The sequence below is a fragment of the Mandrillus leucophaeus genome, unplaced genomic scaffold (assembly GCF_000951045.1).
Source record: "Mandrillus leucophaeus isolate KB7577 unplaced genomic scaffold, Mleu.le_1.0 Scaffold1749, whole genome shotgun sequence".
NCBI lineage: Eukaryota > Metazoa > Chordata > Mammalia > Primates > Cercopithecidae > Mandrillus > Mandrillus leucophaeus.
In genome coordinates, this window is record NW_012101753.1 from 125,755 (window position 1) to 145,715 (window position 19,961).

At 35.5% G+C, this 19,961-nt stretch overlaps 2 protein-coding genes across 2 annotated transcripts in view; one reads left to right on the top strand and one right to left on the bottom strand.

The window, feature by feature from the left end:
• The window catches only part of LOC105537568 (sodium-driven chloride bicarbonate exchanger), a 295,346-nt gene that overhangs the window by 91,039 nt on the left and 184,346 nt on the right, over positions 1-19,961 (bottom strand). The window contains exon 3 of the mRNA XM_011977214.1: positions 7,210-7,356. Within this exon, the coding sequence (XP_011832604.1) occupies positions 7,210-7,356 (147 nt within the window). The remainder of the gene's footprint in view (positions 1-7,209; positions 7,357-19,961) is intronic.
• Positions 8,616-9,279, top strand: LOC105537567 (60S ribosomal protein L29-like). The gene has a single exon (XM_011977213.1). It carries the CDS (start codon positions 8,662-8,664, stop codon positions 9,133-9,135), a length of 474 nt encoding a protein of 157 aa, XP_011832603.1. The 5' UTR covers positions 8,616-8,661; the 3' UTR covers positions 9,136-9,279.

The window sequence follows — 19,961 nt, forward strand, 5'->3', positions numbered from 1 at the left end:
GATCCGCCCGTCTCGGCCTCCCAAAGTGCTGGGATTACAGGCTTGAGCCACCGCGCCCGGCCATTTCTTGCAGTTTTAACTGTTTAATCGGAAGAAAGTTTGCAGCTATAACTTTTTAATAGGAAGAAAGTAAAGTGAGTTCTTTCTGATGATATATTTTCCCTCTGAAATAGAAAGCAAGATTACTATTAAGTAATGGTGAAAAGAGAGGATGTTGGAGAATGATGAAGAAGGTAAAGAAAGTTGAAAAATAAATATTTCAAATGTCAGAGATACAAAATGAAATTAGGAGGAGATGTTGAAGGTCTCCTTGAGTCATAACTTTATAATGCTTACAATCTGCCTTGTTGAATGATGATTTCCAGCAGAGTATATCTGCTTGTGGAGGCAAGGAGAAAATGGAAAAATGGAGGAACCCCAACATAAGTATGGCTTTAAAAGCTAGCAGAAGAAAAGAAATTACTAAAATCAGAGAACAACTGAAAGAAATTGAGATGCAAAAGTCCATACAAAAGATCAATGAAAAGAGTTTGTTTTTGAAAGAATAAACAAGCTTGATAGACTACTAGTTAGATTAACAAAAAAAGAGAATAAGCACAATCAGAAATGACAAATGACATTACAACCAATCTCACAGAAATACAAAAGATATTCAGAGACTATTATGAACACCTCTATGCAAACAAATTAGAAAATCTAGAGGAAATGGATAAGTTTCTGGAAACACAAAACCATCCCAGATTGAACAAGGAGTAACGTGAAAACATGAATAAGCCAATAACAAGTTCTGAAATTGAATCGGTAATTTTTAAAAACATACCAACCAAAAAAAGCCCTGAACCAGATGGATTCACAGCTGAATTCTACTAGACGTACAAAGAAGAACTGGTACCTATCCCACTAAAACTCTTCTTAAAAATTGAGGATGAGGGGATGCTTCTCACTAACATATTATACAATGCCAACATCATCTTTATACCAAAATCTGGTGGAGACACAAAAACAGAAAACTTCAGGCTAAAATCCCTGATGAATATAGACACAAAATCCTCAACAAAATACTAGCAAACTGAATTCAGCAGCACATCAAAAAGCTAATTCACTATGATAAAGTAGGCTTCATTCCTGGGATGCAAGGTTGGTTTGACATACACAATTCAATATATATGATTCACCACATAAACAGAATCAAAATCAAAACCATATGGTTATCTCGATAGATACAGAAAAGGCCTTCAAGAGAATCTCAAATCCCTTCATGATAAAATGCCCTGAACAGGCTAGTCATTGAAGAAACATACCTCAAAACAATAAGAGCCATCTATGAAAAACACACAGCTAAAATCATACCAAATGGGTAAAAGCTTTAACTATTCCCCTTGAGAATAAGAACAAGAAAGTGATGCCTACTCTTCCCTCCTATTTAACATAGCATGGGAAGACCTAGTCAGAGCATTCAAATAGGAAGAGAGGAAGTCAAACTATCTCTCTTTGCTGATGATTATAATTCTATAAATAGAAAACCCTAAAGACTCCATCAAAAGGTTACTAGAATTGACAATTTCAGTAAAGTTTCAGGATACAAAATCAACTTACAAAAGTCAATAGTATTTCTATACAGCAATAACATTGTATCAGAGAGCCAAGTTAAAAACTCAATCCCATTTATAATGCACACAAAAAAATGTAATACATCTAACCAAAGAAGTGAAAGATCTCTACAAGGAGAACTACAAACCACTGCTGAAAGAAATCAGAGACAACACAAGTAAACATAAAAATGTTTCACGCTCATGAATAGGAAGAATCAATATCATTAAAATGGCCATACTGCCCAAAGCAATTTACAGAATTCAATACTATCTCTATCAAAAGACCAATGTTGTTTTTCACAGAATTAGAAAAACTATTCTAAAATTAATATGGAATTGAAAAAGAACCCAAATAGCCAAAGCAATTCTAAGCAAAAAGAACAAAGTCAGAGGCATCATATTACCTGACTTCAAACTGTACTCTACGGCTACATTAACCCAAGCAGCATTGTACTGGTACAAAAACAGACATATACACTAATGGAATAGAATAGAGAGCCCAGAAATAAAGTTAAACACCTACAACCATCTGATCTTCAACAAAGTCAGCAAAAATAACTAATAGAGAAAGGACTCCCTATTAAATAAATGGTGCTGGGATAGTTATCAAGCCATACGCAAAAGAATGAAACTGGATCCCTACTTTTCACCATATACAAAAATTAACTCAAGTTGGATTAAAGAGTTAAATGTAAGACCTTAAGTTATAATAATTCTAGAAGAAAGCTTAGGAAATACCTATCCCAACATTAACCTTGACAAAGAATTTACGGCTAAGTCTCCAAAAGCATTTGCAACAAAAACAAAAATTGACAAGTGGGACCTAATTAAACTAAAGAGCCTCTGCACAGCAAATCTCAATAGTCTAAACTATTTTAGAGAACTTACAGAATGAGAGAAAATATTTGCAAACTATGCATTCAAAAAATGTCTGATACCCAGAATCCACAAGCAAAATTTAAACAAATCAACAAGCAAAAAATAATAATAATTCTATTAAAAATGGGCAAAGGACATGAACAGAAAAGAAGGAAAAGAAAAGAAAACATACAAGCTGTGAAAAAATGAAATGCAAGTCAAAACCACAATGAGATACCATGTCACACCAGTCAGAATGGTGAATATTAAAAAGTCAAAAAATAACAGATGCTGACAAGGCTGCAGAGAAAACGGAATGCTTACACACTGTCGGTGGGAATAAAAATTGGTTCAGCCACTGTGGAAAGCAGTTTGGAGATATCTCAAAGAATTTAAAACAGAACTACCATTCAACCCAGCAATTCCATTACTGGGAATATACTCAAAGAAAAATGAATCATTCCACCGAAAAGATGCATGCACTTGTATGTTCACTGCAGTGCTATTCACCATAGCAAAGACATGGAATCAATTAGATTCCATTATGGTAAAGTGGATGAAGAAAATGTGATACATATATATCATGGAATACTATGTGGCCATAAAAAGATTGACATCATATCCTTTTGCAGTAACATGAATGCAGCTGGAGGCCATTATCCTAAAAAAATTAACTCAGGAACAGAAAACCAAATACTGCATGTTCTCACTCATAAGTAGGAGCTAAACATTGGGTACTCATGGACATTAAGATGGGAACAATAGGCACTGAGAATCACCAGAGCTTGGAAGGAGGGTGGGGAACAAGGGTTGTAAAAGTATACTCTGTGCTCACTACCTGGATGATAGGACCATCCATATCCCAAACCTCAGCATCACACAACATACTTAGGTAACAAACCTGCACACGTACCCCCTATATCCAAAGTAAAAGAAATGAAAGACATACGTAGTCAAAATGTTTAAAGAAAGTAGAGGGATATGAGCAAGGCAAAAACTGTGAGCTAAAATATGAATAAATGAATTAGCTAAAATAAACACTTCAATGTCAGGACAAGGAAAAAATATAAAAGATGGATCAAAATAAATTGAAAATCAAATTGAAAGGAATATGCCTAATGAATATTTGAAAAAACAAATTTAAATAAATGGGAGAGAAAATAATAGAAATAGGACAAGTTTAAGCATTTTAAAGAACTATTAATACACATTTTCATTAAATATCAACCAAGACAAGCATAAAAGGCATATATATGTGCCTGAAAATATCATAATAAATGTAAGGCTAAATACCAAAATAAAGGAAATGATTTAAACTCATAAAAATATAAAATCCAAATTAACTATAGTGCAACAATAGATTTTTACCTCCTTTCTTAACAGCTTCATGAAATTGATAAATAAATAGATATTATGTTCAAAGTTCTGAGTTAAAATACCTGTCAATTTGGAATTGCATACCTAGCTAAATTATTTTTCATGAATGTTAACAAAATGTAAATTAATTCATACAAGTAATATAAACTAAGTTTAATTCAATTATTTACATCTTTAAGAAATCTATTAAAAATATTTTAAATAAAATGCTGTTTCCTATTAAAAATGAAAACAAAAGAGGCAGTAAAGGCATGAATAAAACTAAAACTTAGAACCTAAGACATTTAAAATACTAGTATTACTAAATAGACTACTAGTAATACTGATGGAATACTAGTAATGCTAAAGTATTCCTAAAACTGCATGCTATGCAATCAGAGTAGGATAAACAAATAAAGACAAACTTATGGATAGAAGAAAAGTAGAGGGGTTAAGTAGCTGCACAGCAAGAAAGGAGTGAAGCTGTGGTCAGAAAGAAAGATAAATGAATTGATGACTTCAGAGATGGAGTGAATATGGATGAGAAGGTGAACCAAGTGCAATGACAGAGAAGGTCACAAGAGAGGGGATGGCCAAGGAACTGAAAGCCAGGTTCTCAGTTATGTCATGTACATGGGCTCTCATGGCACTCAGAACCTTTTAACAACTACAAAAACACTTATTATGGTATTCTGAATATACTTCCAAAGAGAGAGCATTCACAATAGTAAAAGGTTCACATCTGATATGGTTTGGTTGTGTCCCCACCCAAATCTCATCTTGAATTCCCAGGTGTTGTGGGAGGGACCTAGTGGGAGGTAATTGAATCATGGGGACAGGTCTTTCCTGTGCTGTTCTCATGATAGTGAGTAAGTCTCATGAGATCTGATGGTTATTATAAGGGGGAGTTTTCCTGCACAAGGTCTCTTTACCTGCTGCCATCCACGTAAGATGTGACTAGCTCCTCCTTGCTTTCTGCTATGATTGTGAGGCTTCCCCAGCCATGTGGAACTGTAAGTCCAATTTAACCTCTTTCTTTTGTAAATTGCCTAGCCTCAGGTATGTTTTTATCAGCAGCCTGAAAACATACTAATATAGTAAATTGATACCAGTAGAGTGGGGTGCTGCTGAAAAGATACCTGAAAATGTGGAAGTGACTTTGGAACTGGATAACAGGCAGAAGTTGGAACAGTTTGGAGGGGTCAGAAGAAGACAGGAAAATGTGGGAAAGTTTGGAACTTCTTAGTGACTTGTTGACTGGCTTTGATGAAAAGCTTGATAGTGATATGAACAATAAGGTCCAGGCAGTCTCAGGTGGTCTCAGGTGAAGATGAGGAACTTGTTGGGAACTGGAGCAAAGGTGACTCTTGTTATATGTTTTAGCAAAGAGACTGGTGGTGTTTTACCCCTGCCCTAGAGACTTGTGAAACTTGAACTTGAGAGAGATGATTTAGGGTATCTGGCAGAAGAAATTTCTAAGCAGCAAAGCATTCAAGAAGTGACTTGGGTGCTGTTAAAGGCATTCAGTTTTATAAGGGAAGCAGAGGCTAAAAATTCAGAAAATTTGCAGCCTGACAATGCAATAGAAAAGAAAATTCCATTTTCTGAGGAGAAATTCAAGCCAAATGCAGAAATTTGCATAAGTAATGAGGACTCAAATGTTAATACCCAAGACAAGGAGGAAAATGTCTCCAGGGCATGTCAAAGGTCTTTATGGCAGCCCCTCCCATCATAGACCCAGAGGACCAGGAAGAATAAGTGGTTTTCTCAATCAGGCACAGGGTACCCATGCTGTGTGCAGCCTAGGGACTTGGTGTCCTGCTTTTCAGCTGCTCCAGCCATGGCTGAAAGGGACAAATGTAGAGCTCCTGCTGTGGCTTCAGAGGGTGCAAGCCTCAAGCCTTGGCAGCTTCCATATGGTGTTGAGCCTGTGGGTGCACAGAAGTCAAGAACTGGGGTTTGGGAACCTCCACCTAGATGCATGGAAATGCCTGGATACCCAGGCAGAAATTTGCTTCAGGGGCAGGGCCCTCATGGAGAATCTCTTCTAGGGCAGTGCAGAAGGGAAATGTGGTGTTACAGCCCCCACACAGAGTCCCTACTGGGACACCACCTAGTGGAGCTGTGAGAAAAGGGCCACTGTCCTCCAGACTCCAGAATGGAAGATCCACTGACAGCTTGAATAGTGTGCCTGGAAAAGTGACAGACACTCAACATCAGCCCATGAAAGCAGCCAGGAGCGGGGGCTATATCCTGCAAAGCCACGAGGGCAGAGCTGCCCAAGACCATGAGGACCCACTTCTTTAATCATCATGACCTGCATGTGAGACATGGAGTCAAAGGAGATCATCCTGGAGCTTTAAGATTTGATTGCCTTGCTGGATTTTGGACTTGCATGGTGCCTGTAGCCCCTTTGTTTTGCTAATATCTCCCATTTGGAATGTTTGTATTTATCCAATGCCTTTACCTCAGTTGTATCTAGGAAGTAACTAGCTTGCTTTTGATTTTACAGGCTCACAGATGGAAGGGACTTGCCTTATCTCAGATGATACTTTGGACTATGGACTTATGAGTTAATGCTGAAACAAGTTAAGACCTTGGAGGACTGTTGGGAAGGCATGATTGGTTTTGAAATGTGAGGACATGATATTTGAGAAGGGCCAAGGGTAGAATGATATGGTTTGGCTGTGTCCTCACTCAAATCTCATCTTGAATTTCCACATGTTGTGGGAGGGACCCAGCGGGAGTTAACTGAATAATGAGGGCAGGTCTTTCCTGTGCTGTTCTTGTGATAGTGAGTAAGTCTCATGAGATCTGATAGTTATTATAAGGTGGAGTTTTCCTGCACAAGCTCTCTTTGCCTGCTGCCATCCACGTAAGATGTGACTTGCTTCTCCTTGCCTTCCACCATGATTGTGAGGTTTCCCTAGCCACGTGGTACTGTAAGTCCAATTAAACCTCTTTTGTTTTTTTTTGTAAATTGTCTAGTCTGGTATGTCTTTATCAGCAGCGTGAAAATGAACTAATATAACATCCTAAGACTGAAAGTTGGGCACCATCAGTAAAAGTGCAAATGGGAACTAAATTAAGGCATTTTCCCCTGGATTTTCAAACCACTTTGAGTAATGATGATTACTTGTACAAATTAACAAGAATTTTTGAGCTTTGCTCAGTTGTATTTCCTATATCATAAATCTTCATTAATACTCAGCTTCTCAAAGCAAATATATAAGAGAAAAACAAAGATCAAGCTTTATCTCTCCCACTTCTCTCCAACCTGCCCAACATACTTTAAAAAAGTATAAACAATTTTATGAGTATAAGGTATTACTCCTAATCATAATTGTACCAGCAAGTATATTACAATAATTAATTTAATAAAAACAAGGAGAAGGATTCTTACCAAAAGAAGGTGACTCCCTTCCATCATCTAATCCTGAATCTCTCTCTCTGTCTCTCTTTCTGTGTTTATGACCACGATGTCTGTGACGTCGATGGCTTTTTCTTCCTCCCAAGGGCACATGTACTCCAATAAATAGTGTTCGATGACCTTCATATGGAAGTAAACACAAAAATTAAACTCTAAATTATTCCAGGGCACAGTATGATGATTTACATGTTAATGGAGACTCAATTTAATTTAATTCAGCAAGTCATTTTTGATGTTTGTGATACATAAAGCTTGGAGCTTGGCGCTGTCTTTTGGCATTTTACTTAAATAAGTGTACCATAGCTCTATCACAAACATGTATAACACTAATTATTTGGTTAAATATTTTGTAATCATCACTGTCTTTATAATCTCTATGTATCTATTCCCCATGCTTAATTATACTCTTCTCATTAGAAACAAAAAAATTGTTTTATCTCCTCTCTACCTTCAGACAATTGTGTTATCTCATCAATTCCCTTCCCTTCACAATTAAGTGTTTTTAAAAAATCACTATCTCTAATAAAACAGGTTTCACTAAGGTCTACGTTAATGCCAAATCCCACAGAGGTTTTTCTGTTCTTCTATTTCTATATGTTACACTTGATATTGGCCACTTATTATACTTAATAAAAGTCCCAAGGCACAAGACTTGTGACTCTGGCATATTGTTAAAATTGTTCAATTTTATTATTAGCTATTGTTAATCTCTTACTGTGCCTAATTTATGAATTAAATTTTATCACAGGTATGTATGTGTAGGAAAAAACCAGTATACATAGGGTTCAGTACTATCTGAGGTTTCGGGCATCTTTTGGGGGTCTTAGAATGTATCCCCTACAGATAAAGTGGGACTACTGGAAAAAGAAATGAGCTATCAACCACAAAAAAAAAGACATGAAAGAATGATTAATGCATATTGCTAAGTGAAAGAAGTTTTAAAAGCTACATACTATATTATTACAACTATATGACATTCTGGAAAAGTTAAAACTATAGAGACAGTAAAAATATCAGCAGTTGTCAGGGCATCAGGGAGAAGGTATAGGGATGAACAAGTGGAGCACAGGGCATTTTTAGAGAAGTTAAACCATCCTTGATACTGTAATGGTAGATACAAGTCATTAAACATTTGTCCAAACCAATAGAACTGTATAACACAGAACGAACCCTAATGTAAACCATGGACTTTGGTTGATAATAACCTATTAATGTTGGTTTATCAATTGTAACAAATGTACTGATCTAATGTAAAATGTTAATAAGAGGAGAAATTGTGTGCAGCAGGGAGAGGAAATATATGGGAATTGTCTGAACGGTCTGTGCAATTTTTTTATGAACTTAAAATTGATCTAAAAGGTAAAGCCTGAGCCCCTTTCTCTTCCAGTTCTAGGCGCTTCGGGAGCCGTGGCTAAAGGTGCAGACATGGCCAAGTCCAAGAACCACACCACACACAACCAGTCCCGAAAATGGCACAGAAATGGTATCAAGAAACCCCAATCACAAAGATACAAATCTCTTAAGGGGGTGGACCCCAAGTTCCTGAGGAACATGCGCTTTGCCAAGAAACACAGCAAGAAGGGCCTAAAGAAGATGCAGGCCAACAATGCCAAGGCCATGAGTGCACGTGCCGAGGCTGTCAAGGCCCTCGTAAAGCCCAAGGAGGTTAAGCCCAAGATCCCAAAGGGTGTCAGCCGCAAGCTTGATCGACTTGCCTACACTGCCCACCCCAAGCTTGGGAAGCGTGCTCGTGCTCGCATTGCCAAGGGGCTCCGGCTGTGCCGGCCAAAGGCCAAGGCCAAGGCCAAGGATCAAACCAAGGCCCAGGCTGCAGCTCCAGCTTCAATTCCAGCTCAGGCTCCCAAAGGTGCCCAGGCCACTACAAAGGCTACAGAGTAGGTATCTCTGTCTGCCAACGTGAGGACAGAAGGACTGGTGCGACCCCCCACCCCCACCTCTGGGCTGCCATCTGCATGGGGCTGGGGTCCTCCTGTGCTATTTGTACAAATAAACCTGAGGCAGGAAAAAAAAAAAAAAAAAAAAGGTAAAGCCTATCCAAGAAAGCTAACATTCATAGCTATTCATAGCACTAGTAGCTACAGAAAAATTTACTTTATGAGGAAACGAAAGTACAAGCAAACAAAGGGATATTTGTATCACCAAGTAGATTATATATAGGAGAGTGTTGTATTAGGGAAAAAACCTCTAAAGAAAACATTAAATTACTAGGTTAAAAAAAACTTACTTTCTTAAGTGCCAAAGTATACAAAATATTACAATGGCAATACTATGGATGAAGGCTTATGTCCCCCTGACGTTTATATTTTAAAGTCCCATCCCCAAATGTGACTGTATTTAGAGATAGGGCCTTTATAGAGGTAATTAAGGTTAAATGAGGCCATACGAGTGGGGCTGGATCCATCCAATTAGTGTTCTTAAAAGAAGAAACACCAAAGAGCTACCTCTCTTGCTCTCTCTCCAAGCACACAAAGAGGTAACACAATGATGCAAGGAGATGGTAACCGCCTATAAGCCGAGAGAAATCTTCAGAATGAGACTTGCCTGGCTAGCCATCTTGATCTTAGGTGTCCTAGCGTCCAGAACTGTGAGAAAATTTATTTCTGTAGTTTAAGCTGCCCAGCCTGTGGTATTTTTTTCTGGCAGCCCCAGTCAACTAATACAGCAAGGAAGGCCTAAAACAAAGCCTTACAATAATAAGTTTCAGAAGACATGTAATTGAAATTGTAAGATTTCTAAAATATTCAATGTATAACACTTAGGCTGATAGTGTTTCTTTGAAAGGGATAACTGAATTCTATTAAAATAAATTTGCCTACTTTAGTGGATATATTTGTACTTAAATTACATGATTTTTTCAATAAAACACAAAAAAGAAAATATTTATTTTTTACACACAGGGTTAAATTACCTCCAAATTCTAGAAGGATCAGAGGTGAGACTGGCATGAAACTATAGAATTAGTTACTCCTCTATTGCTGAAAAAAATCCGATATTATATATATTTTAATAATGGATGTAAATCTTTTATAATCCTAAAAATAATTATAGATCAATCCTCCGGCAAACTGAAAGCTGAAAAATAGTTTGTATATTCAGGTTTTTGTCCTTTATGGATTCATGCAGGCAAGTGAAAAATTATAATTGGTTCGAGTAAATATAGACAATTAAAATGCACAAAAAGCCCTTTACCAATAAGGCTCAATTTTGGAAAAAGGAAATAAAAGGAAGTGAATTAATGTATATATATATGTGTCTGGTCCTATTTATTATTTTATTGACCACAATATTAAGTTATATTATGTGAGAAACAATATTCATTAAAAGCATGATTTCTGAGATTGAGTCAAATGCTTACATTCATATCCAGTCTGTGTCACTTATATTTATGCAACCTTTAAAAAAAGTACTTTATCTTTCATTTTATCTATAAAATGAAAATATTAGTAGCTATATCATTCAGAAAGTTTTTTTTTTATCATTCACGAAACAAAAGGTTCAAAAAAGTTAAGTCACATTTTAAGTCCCACAGCTAATGAACAAAACTACTTTCTCTTCCTTTCCAGTTTAAAACATATCAACAGAGCACAGAGAATTTGGGGAAGTAATAAGTTGCCACCTCTTAACTGTTGAAGAAAGTATCGAAAGTGTAGGTGGCAATGTTAGCATCAGCTGGGGAGAATACTGTCTTCTCTCCTGTAATTCCTTTTTGGTTAAAGCTTTCTTTGTTTGAAGTAGAGATGCTACCTGTCAAAATTAGTACTACCTGTGTGATGGCATATTGCACAGTCCCAGCTACAGCTAAAGTGAGGTGCCAGGGGTTGGAGAAAACAGCAGACAGTGTAATTTTGAAATAGAATGATAAGAGAAATAGTAAAGAACAAAAAATATTAAGAGAGAAGCTGGGCAAAAAAGATGAAGAGGTAAGTAGGATATGAAGAGACAGAAATGATAAAAAGAGCAAAATTAAAAAAGGAGAAAAAATACAAATAAAGAAGAAACAAGTAGAAAATTATATGAGAATAAGAAAATGGCCTCAGGAAATATGGTAACAATGATTACAGGTGACACCATTTCTATATTATCAGATAAATCAAGAGAAAAGACGGTACATTTCATTAGTTTTGTAACACATTTAATACATGTAAAGTTACAAGCTGGTGAAAATTACCTTTGTTCTCTCCCAACTGTTGAAATCCTTCTAGTGAGCCAAAAATCAATTTTCTAAGTGTTCCCCTTACTTTCCTAGCTCAAACATAAATCTGTCTTTCTCTGGAGGAAAATGCCTCCCCTACAATCTCTCAGTGATGGCTGCTTCTCTCCCACAGTTCTTATGCAACATGGAAAGGTGTCAGTCTTGTCCCTGTGACCTCCGGCTGGGTGAGTGGAATAAGCAAAGTGGCATTTCTTTGCTCCATTCTGACATTTTCAGACCATTTCCCCATATCCTTCCTGACATCCTTCAGATTTAAATCTCATGGTCGACATTACTCACTACATACTTTGCCTCATGGTTGCTGTTATCCACTAAGGTCCAGGTAATTCCCACTCAACCACTGGAGTTCTTTGTATACTGTCATTCTCTTTAGTACTGACTTAATTTGTAAGATTTGAAACACATATAGATGATTCTTGTGATATTCTGGCCTTTCAGTTCCTTAAACTTTAATCTTCCAATGATATTTCATCCTAGGCTTTTCATTGGCAATAATTACAACTCCTCCATATAAGCAAGGCAGGTATCTTTGATTTGTCCACTGATATATCCCAAATACCTAGAACAATGCTTGACAGTTTTTGGTGCTCAATAAATATCCATTGAATAAATAGTTCTTTTACATAGAGAGGATGATTTTCAAGTACAATAGATAGATAGTAGACCTAATAATGCATTATGCTACTAAACACTTTATGAAAGGAATGGAAACAAGCTGATAGCCACAATTTTATAGCAACAGTACTCTAAAACTGCTAAAATTCATGATTGTGGAACTATGGAGAAAACGTTTTCATGCTTCTGCATGGTTAGGGACTTATAAAGCAAGACAGACTGAAATCTGGATTAAATGTGCACTGAATAGACAGAGACCTTCAGAGATACGCAGACATTTATTTTCTATAGCTCTGTGTTCACATTTCAAAGGAGAACAAAATCCTACACCTACTGGTTTACATTTCAAAGGGTTTAAACTGGGACCTTCTCATTCTCTCCCCTGAAGATTTGCTTATTTTATATAAGGGAGATAAGGTTTCTCTTCCTCTTCCAGAAAAGAAGACAGGAGAAGACCATTTACTATATAAAGAGTTTATACAGTAATTCCTATATAAAGAGTTTATATAGTAATTCCTATGTAAATTCCCAGATTCGTAATTTCAGGGCTCCCCTCCTGTGTACGTAACTGTGTGCCTTCCTTCCAAGGTGGTTATTGCTATAAGCAATAATAATTGTCTGTCTTGATCCAAAAATCTCATTTGCTTTCAGGAAAAAATAAACAAACATAGATATTAAAGACTTACTAATAGATTTAGGAGATTTTCTACAAAGATTACATGAGCTAATATAATAAATATAAAATATGAAAGACGATGCCTGTTACATGGTAGACAATAGTACATGTTAGTTCCCTTTTCCCTTCACAATGCTAGTGACTTAGAGGAAGGAATAAGAAGACAGAATGAGGCCTGGTGCGGTGGCTCAAGCCTGTAATCCCAGCACTTTGGGAGGCCGAGACGGGCAGATCACGAGGTCACGAGATCGAGACCATCCTGGCTAACACGGTGAAACCCCGTCTCTACTAAAAAATACAAAAAACTAGCCGGGCGAGGTGCCGGGTGCCTGTAGTCCCAGCTACTTGGCAGGCTGAGGCAGGAGACTGGCGTAAGCCCGGGAGGCGGAGCTTGCAGTGAGCTGAGATCCGGCCACTGCACTCCAGCCTGGGCGACAGAGCGAGACTCCGTCTCGAAAAAAAAGAAAAAAGACAGAATGATATTTTCCTGTCCCATTTCATTTGCTTCCTGTTTCTCTCTATATTACCATCTTTTCTAAATCCTAACATTATAACACTGGCCTAAAGAACTAGAGAATCCCCTCAGGTCCTGTAAAGAATAGTACAGAAATAACATTTCAGATTAATATTACCATAAATTTTTCCAATATCCATAATTGAATTTTTTACCCTGATAGCTATCAGTTGAGAAGGCAAAAAATTCGAGAAATTTAATGATAGATATCATTGTTCTAAAATGACTTGACAATTATTAATCCCAATCTGATTTACTTTTCAAGAATATATAAAGAATAATTTTTATTTTCTAAATAAAGCCCAAAAAATTAATTAAAGGAAGACATTTCTTAAATTAATAAAATAGTCAACAAAATTAACTTTATATAATGCTAAAATCCAAAATTTAATAAAAATACAAAACCATTTAGATATGAATATGTTTTGAAAACATTAGTGAGCATGGAACAGTATCATTAAAATATAAGATTTTTTTAGATAAGCACAGAATGCTAGAATTTATTCAGAATTTATCTGCAGTTAGTACCATTTCCATAATTCAGGCTCAGAACTAAAAATAAGTTGATTATTTTCTTTTGTCTTGTAAAACCTTATCTAGAATGCCTTCTTCAACTAACACTTAACCAAAACAGTTAACCAAAACTTTTGCCTATAGAATCTCTGTTAGAAAGCCTGTCTAGGCCTTCCAAAGGCCTATACAGAATTCATAATGAATTCTGAGAAAAATAAATGCAGGTAGAACACAGCTATTGATATGGAAAAGTCACAGAAAAATGTCAAGGTCTTTTCTCTCTTTAACTTAAAGATACATATGTCAATTCAGACAAAATAGAGTTTCATCATTAAGAAAATCAAAGGTTTGTATATATTATTTTCTGAGCACAAATGTTGCTAACAAATCCCAGATGTTTGACACTTCAGTTGTGTGTATATTATGATGTTCAACAGACTCAGAATTATTGAATATTTTAATTATATAATAAAGACCAGTATTGAAATGATTCTTGATGTGACTATGGTCACAGTATACTGAATGTTTACAAAATGCAGTGAGGAAAGAGATACATTTGGAAACTGATTAATAATGTTGTTGATAAACTATTCTCCTTCATTTAGCTGGGAGGGAAGGGGTCAAGGTATCTACTCTTGAAGAGAACGGTATGTCTTTTGTTTTTGTTTTTTACATGAAATGAATATAACACAGCTGTTGCATAATGATTGAGTTGCTACAGAAATTTAGATGTGTCAATCATACGAAAAGGTCAAGTACATTAAGCTGAATAAGCATATAATCTTTAATTCCATGGAGACTCTAACAAAGTCAGAAAACACAAGTCATCATTGATCATAATACATCAAAGCACTCGAAGTCCAATGGAAAATTTCTACTAAGGGAGAGTAATAGAGAAACAAAGAGACTGAGAGGATGGGAATGAGTGTGCATTTATAGCAAAGAGGTATTATTAGGCTACTGCAACATTGTTCTTTGTGTTGTTTTGCTAAAAGAAAAGACAGTGTTAAACTAGTGCTGGTCATAGTCACTTGACCCTGGGAAGGTATTTGTAATCATTATAAAACAAAAGGCTTCATGTCTATGACTATTCTAGATATAAATTAGAAATCTTGAAAGTCCTAAAGTTGCTCATCAAAAGGGCCACTAACTGAGATTTACTAGTTTAGAAGGTACTGTGGTACATTTTCAAAAACACTGTTTCTTACAAGTTTATAACACTGTCTTGAGCAAAATATAGCAACTAAATTAACTTGGTATCTTGAGATAGTGTTCATTTTTAATCTTGACACATAATAAGCATTAAATGTATCTTGAATAAGTGAATGAAACCTAATATGTGTTTTCTTTAAAAAAATGACATGAGAACTCCCAATTTTGGTATATTATAAAACAGCTTAATCCTGGAAATTTACACACTTAGACAGCCAGGAGTGCAAATCAGTAAAAAAAAAAAAAAAAAAAAAAAAAAAGTGGCTAATGAATCAAGCCCAGCAATGAAAACAGCAGCAAATAATACAAATTAAAAATACACATTAAAAGCATTAAACAATACCAACATGTAATGAAGCAAATGTTACTGTGTGGTACTAGCCATTAAATGCTGTGGGAGTTCACAATAGAGTAAAATCAAGGATAACCTGGGCAATCAGTGAAAATTTCATGGAGGATGTAGGACTTGAGTTGCTCTTAAACAATAAACAGGTTTTACATCAGCAGAGGAATGAAAAGTTTAGAAAAAGGAGATAATGTGAGCAAAAATAGAAGAGCAATTGAGGGGATAATGTGAAATTCGTATTAGAGCAGGGAAGAAAAGGCGAGATGAGATAGAGCATACATTTTTATAATCAGCTTTTATCTTCCAAATAAATTTTATTATTTTAAAACATTTATTTTAAAACATTTTGTTGTTTTAATTTGCAAGGAAGAGAGAGAAAATAGATCAACATATGTCCTGAGATCCTTAAAAAATGAATGCAAAAGAGAAAGTGGTACTTCCTTACGTCCCCAATCTCATCTTAATTAAATTATAAATTCTGAACAGCCCTGTCACTTTGCTTCAGGGAAATAGGTTAGGAAATGAACAAAAAATGTAAAACTAAAATTTTCCAGATTTAGTTTTGTATTATATTAATTTAAAAGACATGTGCACATGTAGAAAGTAGCTCATTCTGAAAATTACAGTAATTAAGAACAGAAAGGCTTGCCTGGAAAAACTGAGGAGTTGCTGAGGAGAAAAACAGATTTCCATGAGGAAAGTTTATGAAATTCAACTGTGAAACAATTAAAATATCTGAAAGCAAAGATAAAAACACTTGGCATTTCTGTATAGATGTTTACAAATGAAAAATACATAGATAATGTGGTAGATTATTTTTAAATGGTCACAATATTTTAGCAGCTTCTTCCATCAAGAGTTGGAATATATTCCTCCAACCCTTGAATCTGGATCAATGGGGCATTAGCAAATGTGACACAAACAGAGGTTTGAAGAGTTCTTATGCATAGCTTCTTACCCGCTGTTGCTTCTGGAACTTATACCACCATGTAAATACGCTCAGCCTAGCCGGCTCGATGATCAGAGACCATGGAGAGAGAAGCCCTAGCTGGCGGTCATCCGGCTGAGGACTTCACAAACCAGCCAGCCTCAGTTGTGAAATCATCAGCTGATTGTAGAAGCAGGCGCCAGCTGACTCACATTAGAAGAACTAACTAGCTGAGTCCAGCTCAAATTCACAACCTACAGAATTATGACCTAAATAAAATTGTTGCTGTTTGAAGCCACTGAGTTTGGAAATGGATTGTGACACAGCAATAGCTGAGTGCTAAAATTTATTTGGAAGAAAAAATTAAAAATTATAAAAGACAGATGGACAGGATATAAAATACAAAACTGAAAGTACCAGGAAAGTGATTCAAAATGGAAAATAATGGGAAGATGTTGACTTATGACCAATATCTCAACGGGCAGGCAAATTAAGAATCAGGAATCAAAAAGTATTGATACTATATTGTGATCAATGTTGATAGGAACAACAAACTATGCGTAAGAACCTGCATAAAGGTACAAGCTGAGGATACTAGAGAAGGCAAACAAAACCCGAGGCAGAATATAAATAAATGCCGATTCATTTGGCACTTAAGATAGCTATAAGAGTTTAGAGTTTAAAAAAAGAAACTAGCCTTTATAGAAAATCTACAATGTACCATCTACTATGCTATCTGTTTTATTTATATTTTCTCATTTAATCTTCACAAAATCCCTGCAAACTGTGGATGATTTTCCCCAACTTACAAATAATTAAATTGAGGTTCAAAAAAGTAACTTGCCGACAGATAGGTTCTAGAGATCTACTATACAGCATAGTGCCTATAGCTAACAATATTGTATTGTATACTTAAAATCTTCCAAGAGGGTGAATTTTATGTTGTATTCTTAACACACACACACACACACACAAAAATAACAACAACAATAATAATAAAGGCATTAGGAAGTTTTGGGAGGTAATAGATATATCTGTGGCTTTGAGGCTAGTAATGATCTCATGGGTGTATATTCCAAACTCATTGAGTTGTATACATTAAATATGTACAGATTTTTACATGTCAATCATCCCTCAAGTTAAAAAACAAAGAGCAATTCCCCCAAAGCCATACAATCAGAGACTGAATCAAAGTTCAAAATCAGATCTACCAAATCTAAATTTATCACTTATAACTGCCAGTATACATTCTTAACACCTTTTGCTTCCTTATAAAACTTTTTGAAATTTCAATTCAATAAAATTATACAACCAAGTGTATAATGCCTATGATAGGCTGTTGCATGGTCTGTCTAACTATGTTTACATTCTCAGTACCTGGCATATTAACAGCTCAATAAGTGTTTTTTGAATAAATAAATGAATGACACCAAATCTAAAGCCTTTTCCACAGCATTTTAAGCTAGAGTAAGCAGAAATAGTCAAAAACAGAGGAGAGAAGTCTGTAAGGAAGACAAGATATGTATTGGCAGGTACAGAAAAACAGCATGCTTTGTGAAGGGAGGCACAAGAACACAGAGGGCGCAGGGACATATATTAACATACTTCATCTGTTTTAGTCAGGAAGTTAAAAAAAATGTACCTCCTTCAATGTTCATTTCAATAAAAATTGACTTATATTGACACAATTGAAACTGTATTTCTCATTTTTCAATGATTTTTTTTACAGGACACTTTTGATGAAAACTATGGCTTACACTCTACCATAGATAACCTGGCAGCAGTGGTATGCTAGAGCTGGCTTACCACAGCTCACCTGTGCCAGTTACGTGCATCTCTTCCTCACTTTATGTTCAGTGAAAACACCTCAGTGGTATAAAATTGGCCATAGAGAAAATATTTAACCACAGATATTGGCAAATGCTACAATTAAGGCTATTGAGGAGGCAAGGGGGAAGAGCAGGAGGATTATTAGAACGTTGCTGCCTCATGCCTGGTGTAAACATAGAGACGAAACAACCTAATATTCCTTTTCTTGTTGACAATGTTCTATACCCAATTTACCTTAATTAGGCTAGCATATTAGACTTTTTCATATATCCATCTTCTTCAGTGTGTCTACCTTATGTATATTCAATACAGAAGGGCCACAGGACATATCTGGGGCACTTGAATTATACCCATGTGAACTCTTATAGCACTTATACGTGGAAATATATCTATCACATCCCAAAGCTTCCTAATGCCTTTACTATTATTATTATTATTTGTATGTGCGTGGTAAGAATATAACATAAGATTCACCCTCTTGGAATACTTTAAGTATACAATACAGTATTGTTAGCTATAGGCACTATGCTGTATAGTAGATCTCTAGAACCTATTTATTGGCAAGTTACTTTTTTGAACTTCAATTTCTTTATTTGTAAGTTGGGGAAAATAGTCTACAGTTTACAGGAATTTTGTGAATTCAAAAAGGCTGAGGACAGAAGACCACTAGAGTTGGCAATAAATAGCACTACTTTAATATTTAGGATTCATATTTATAAACTCTAAGAGAAAATTAGTGCAGTAGCATGAGAAAAATAGGCCACCCACATATAAACAATGTTTCAATTTCATAAACATGACCTTTGTTTTCATGAACAATATTATTAACTTTATTGATGCTGATAGTTTTGGATTAATCACTGTGATGTCATAAAATATTTTTAATGCTATATCGTCCTCTAAGTCAATCATGGCAATTATCATTACAGGAAACAAATTGAATTATGCAACAGAAAAACAGGCATAATCTTATATAATTTAGCTCAAAATTAGAAATCATTTTGCTAATAAGGCTGCCATATTTTTGTATTACAAATGTACCTGAGGCATTTAGAAGCAGTTTGAAAGTGGCAAAAAAGAATATTAATAATCTTCCTGCCCCAGAGACCAGACAAAAGCTTATTGTACCAGCAGGAAATTAAAATTTTACTTTCTGCTAATAATGATTTCAATCATTTTGGTTTCTTTTATTATCTTCCCACCTGAAACGCATTAAGAAGAGAGAGAGAAGGGAAGAAAACATATTTTTCACCATGCTTTCAGCAGTTGTAACACACTGTGGGCACTAGGAATGACTAGGTAGTGAGGAAGAGGGAAGATAGAATGGGGAGGGAAACACGTAGAACTAGAGAGTAGAATGATGGCCACTAGGGGCTGGGGCACTTGGGGGGCTGAGGAAGGGGCTGGGGTAATGCTAGTCAAAGGATATAAAATTCTAGTTTGACAGCAGAAATAAGTTCAAGAGATCTATTGTATAGCATAGTGACAATAGTTAATAACATATTGTATTCCTGAAAAATAGTGAGAGTGGATAAGTATTCTCACTACAAAAATAATAACTATGTGAGGTAAGGCATATGTTTATTAGCTAAATTTAAGTATTCTACAATGCATATATATATATATATATTTCAAAGCATCATGTTGTATACAATAAATACATAAAATTTTATCTGTCAATTTAAACAAATAATATAATTTCTAAAAAACAATGAGGAAGCAAAAAGTTTACTTGGAGAAAATATAAAAGAGAACATTCAAAATAGTAATCTCAGAATACTGATATTCCAAAATGTAATTAATCCTATTAGGGTTGCAATGATTCTGGTACTGCTAAGATTATGGGTATTATCCCCC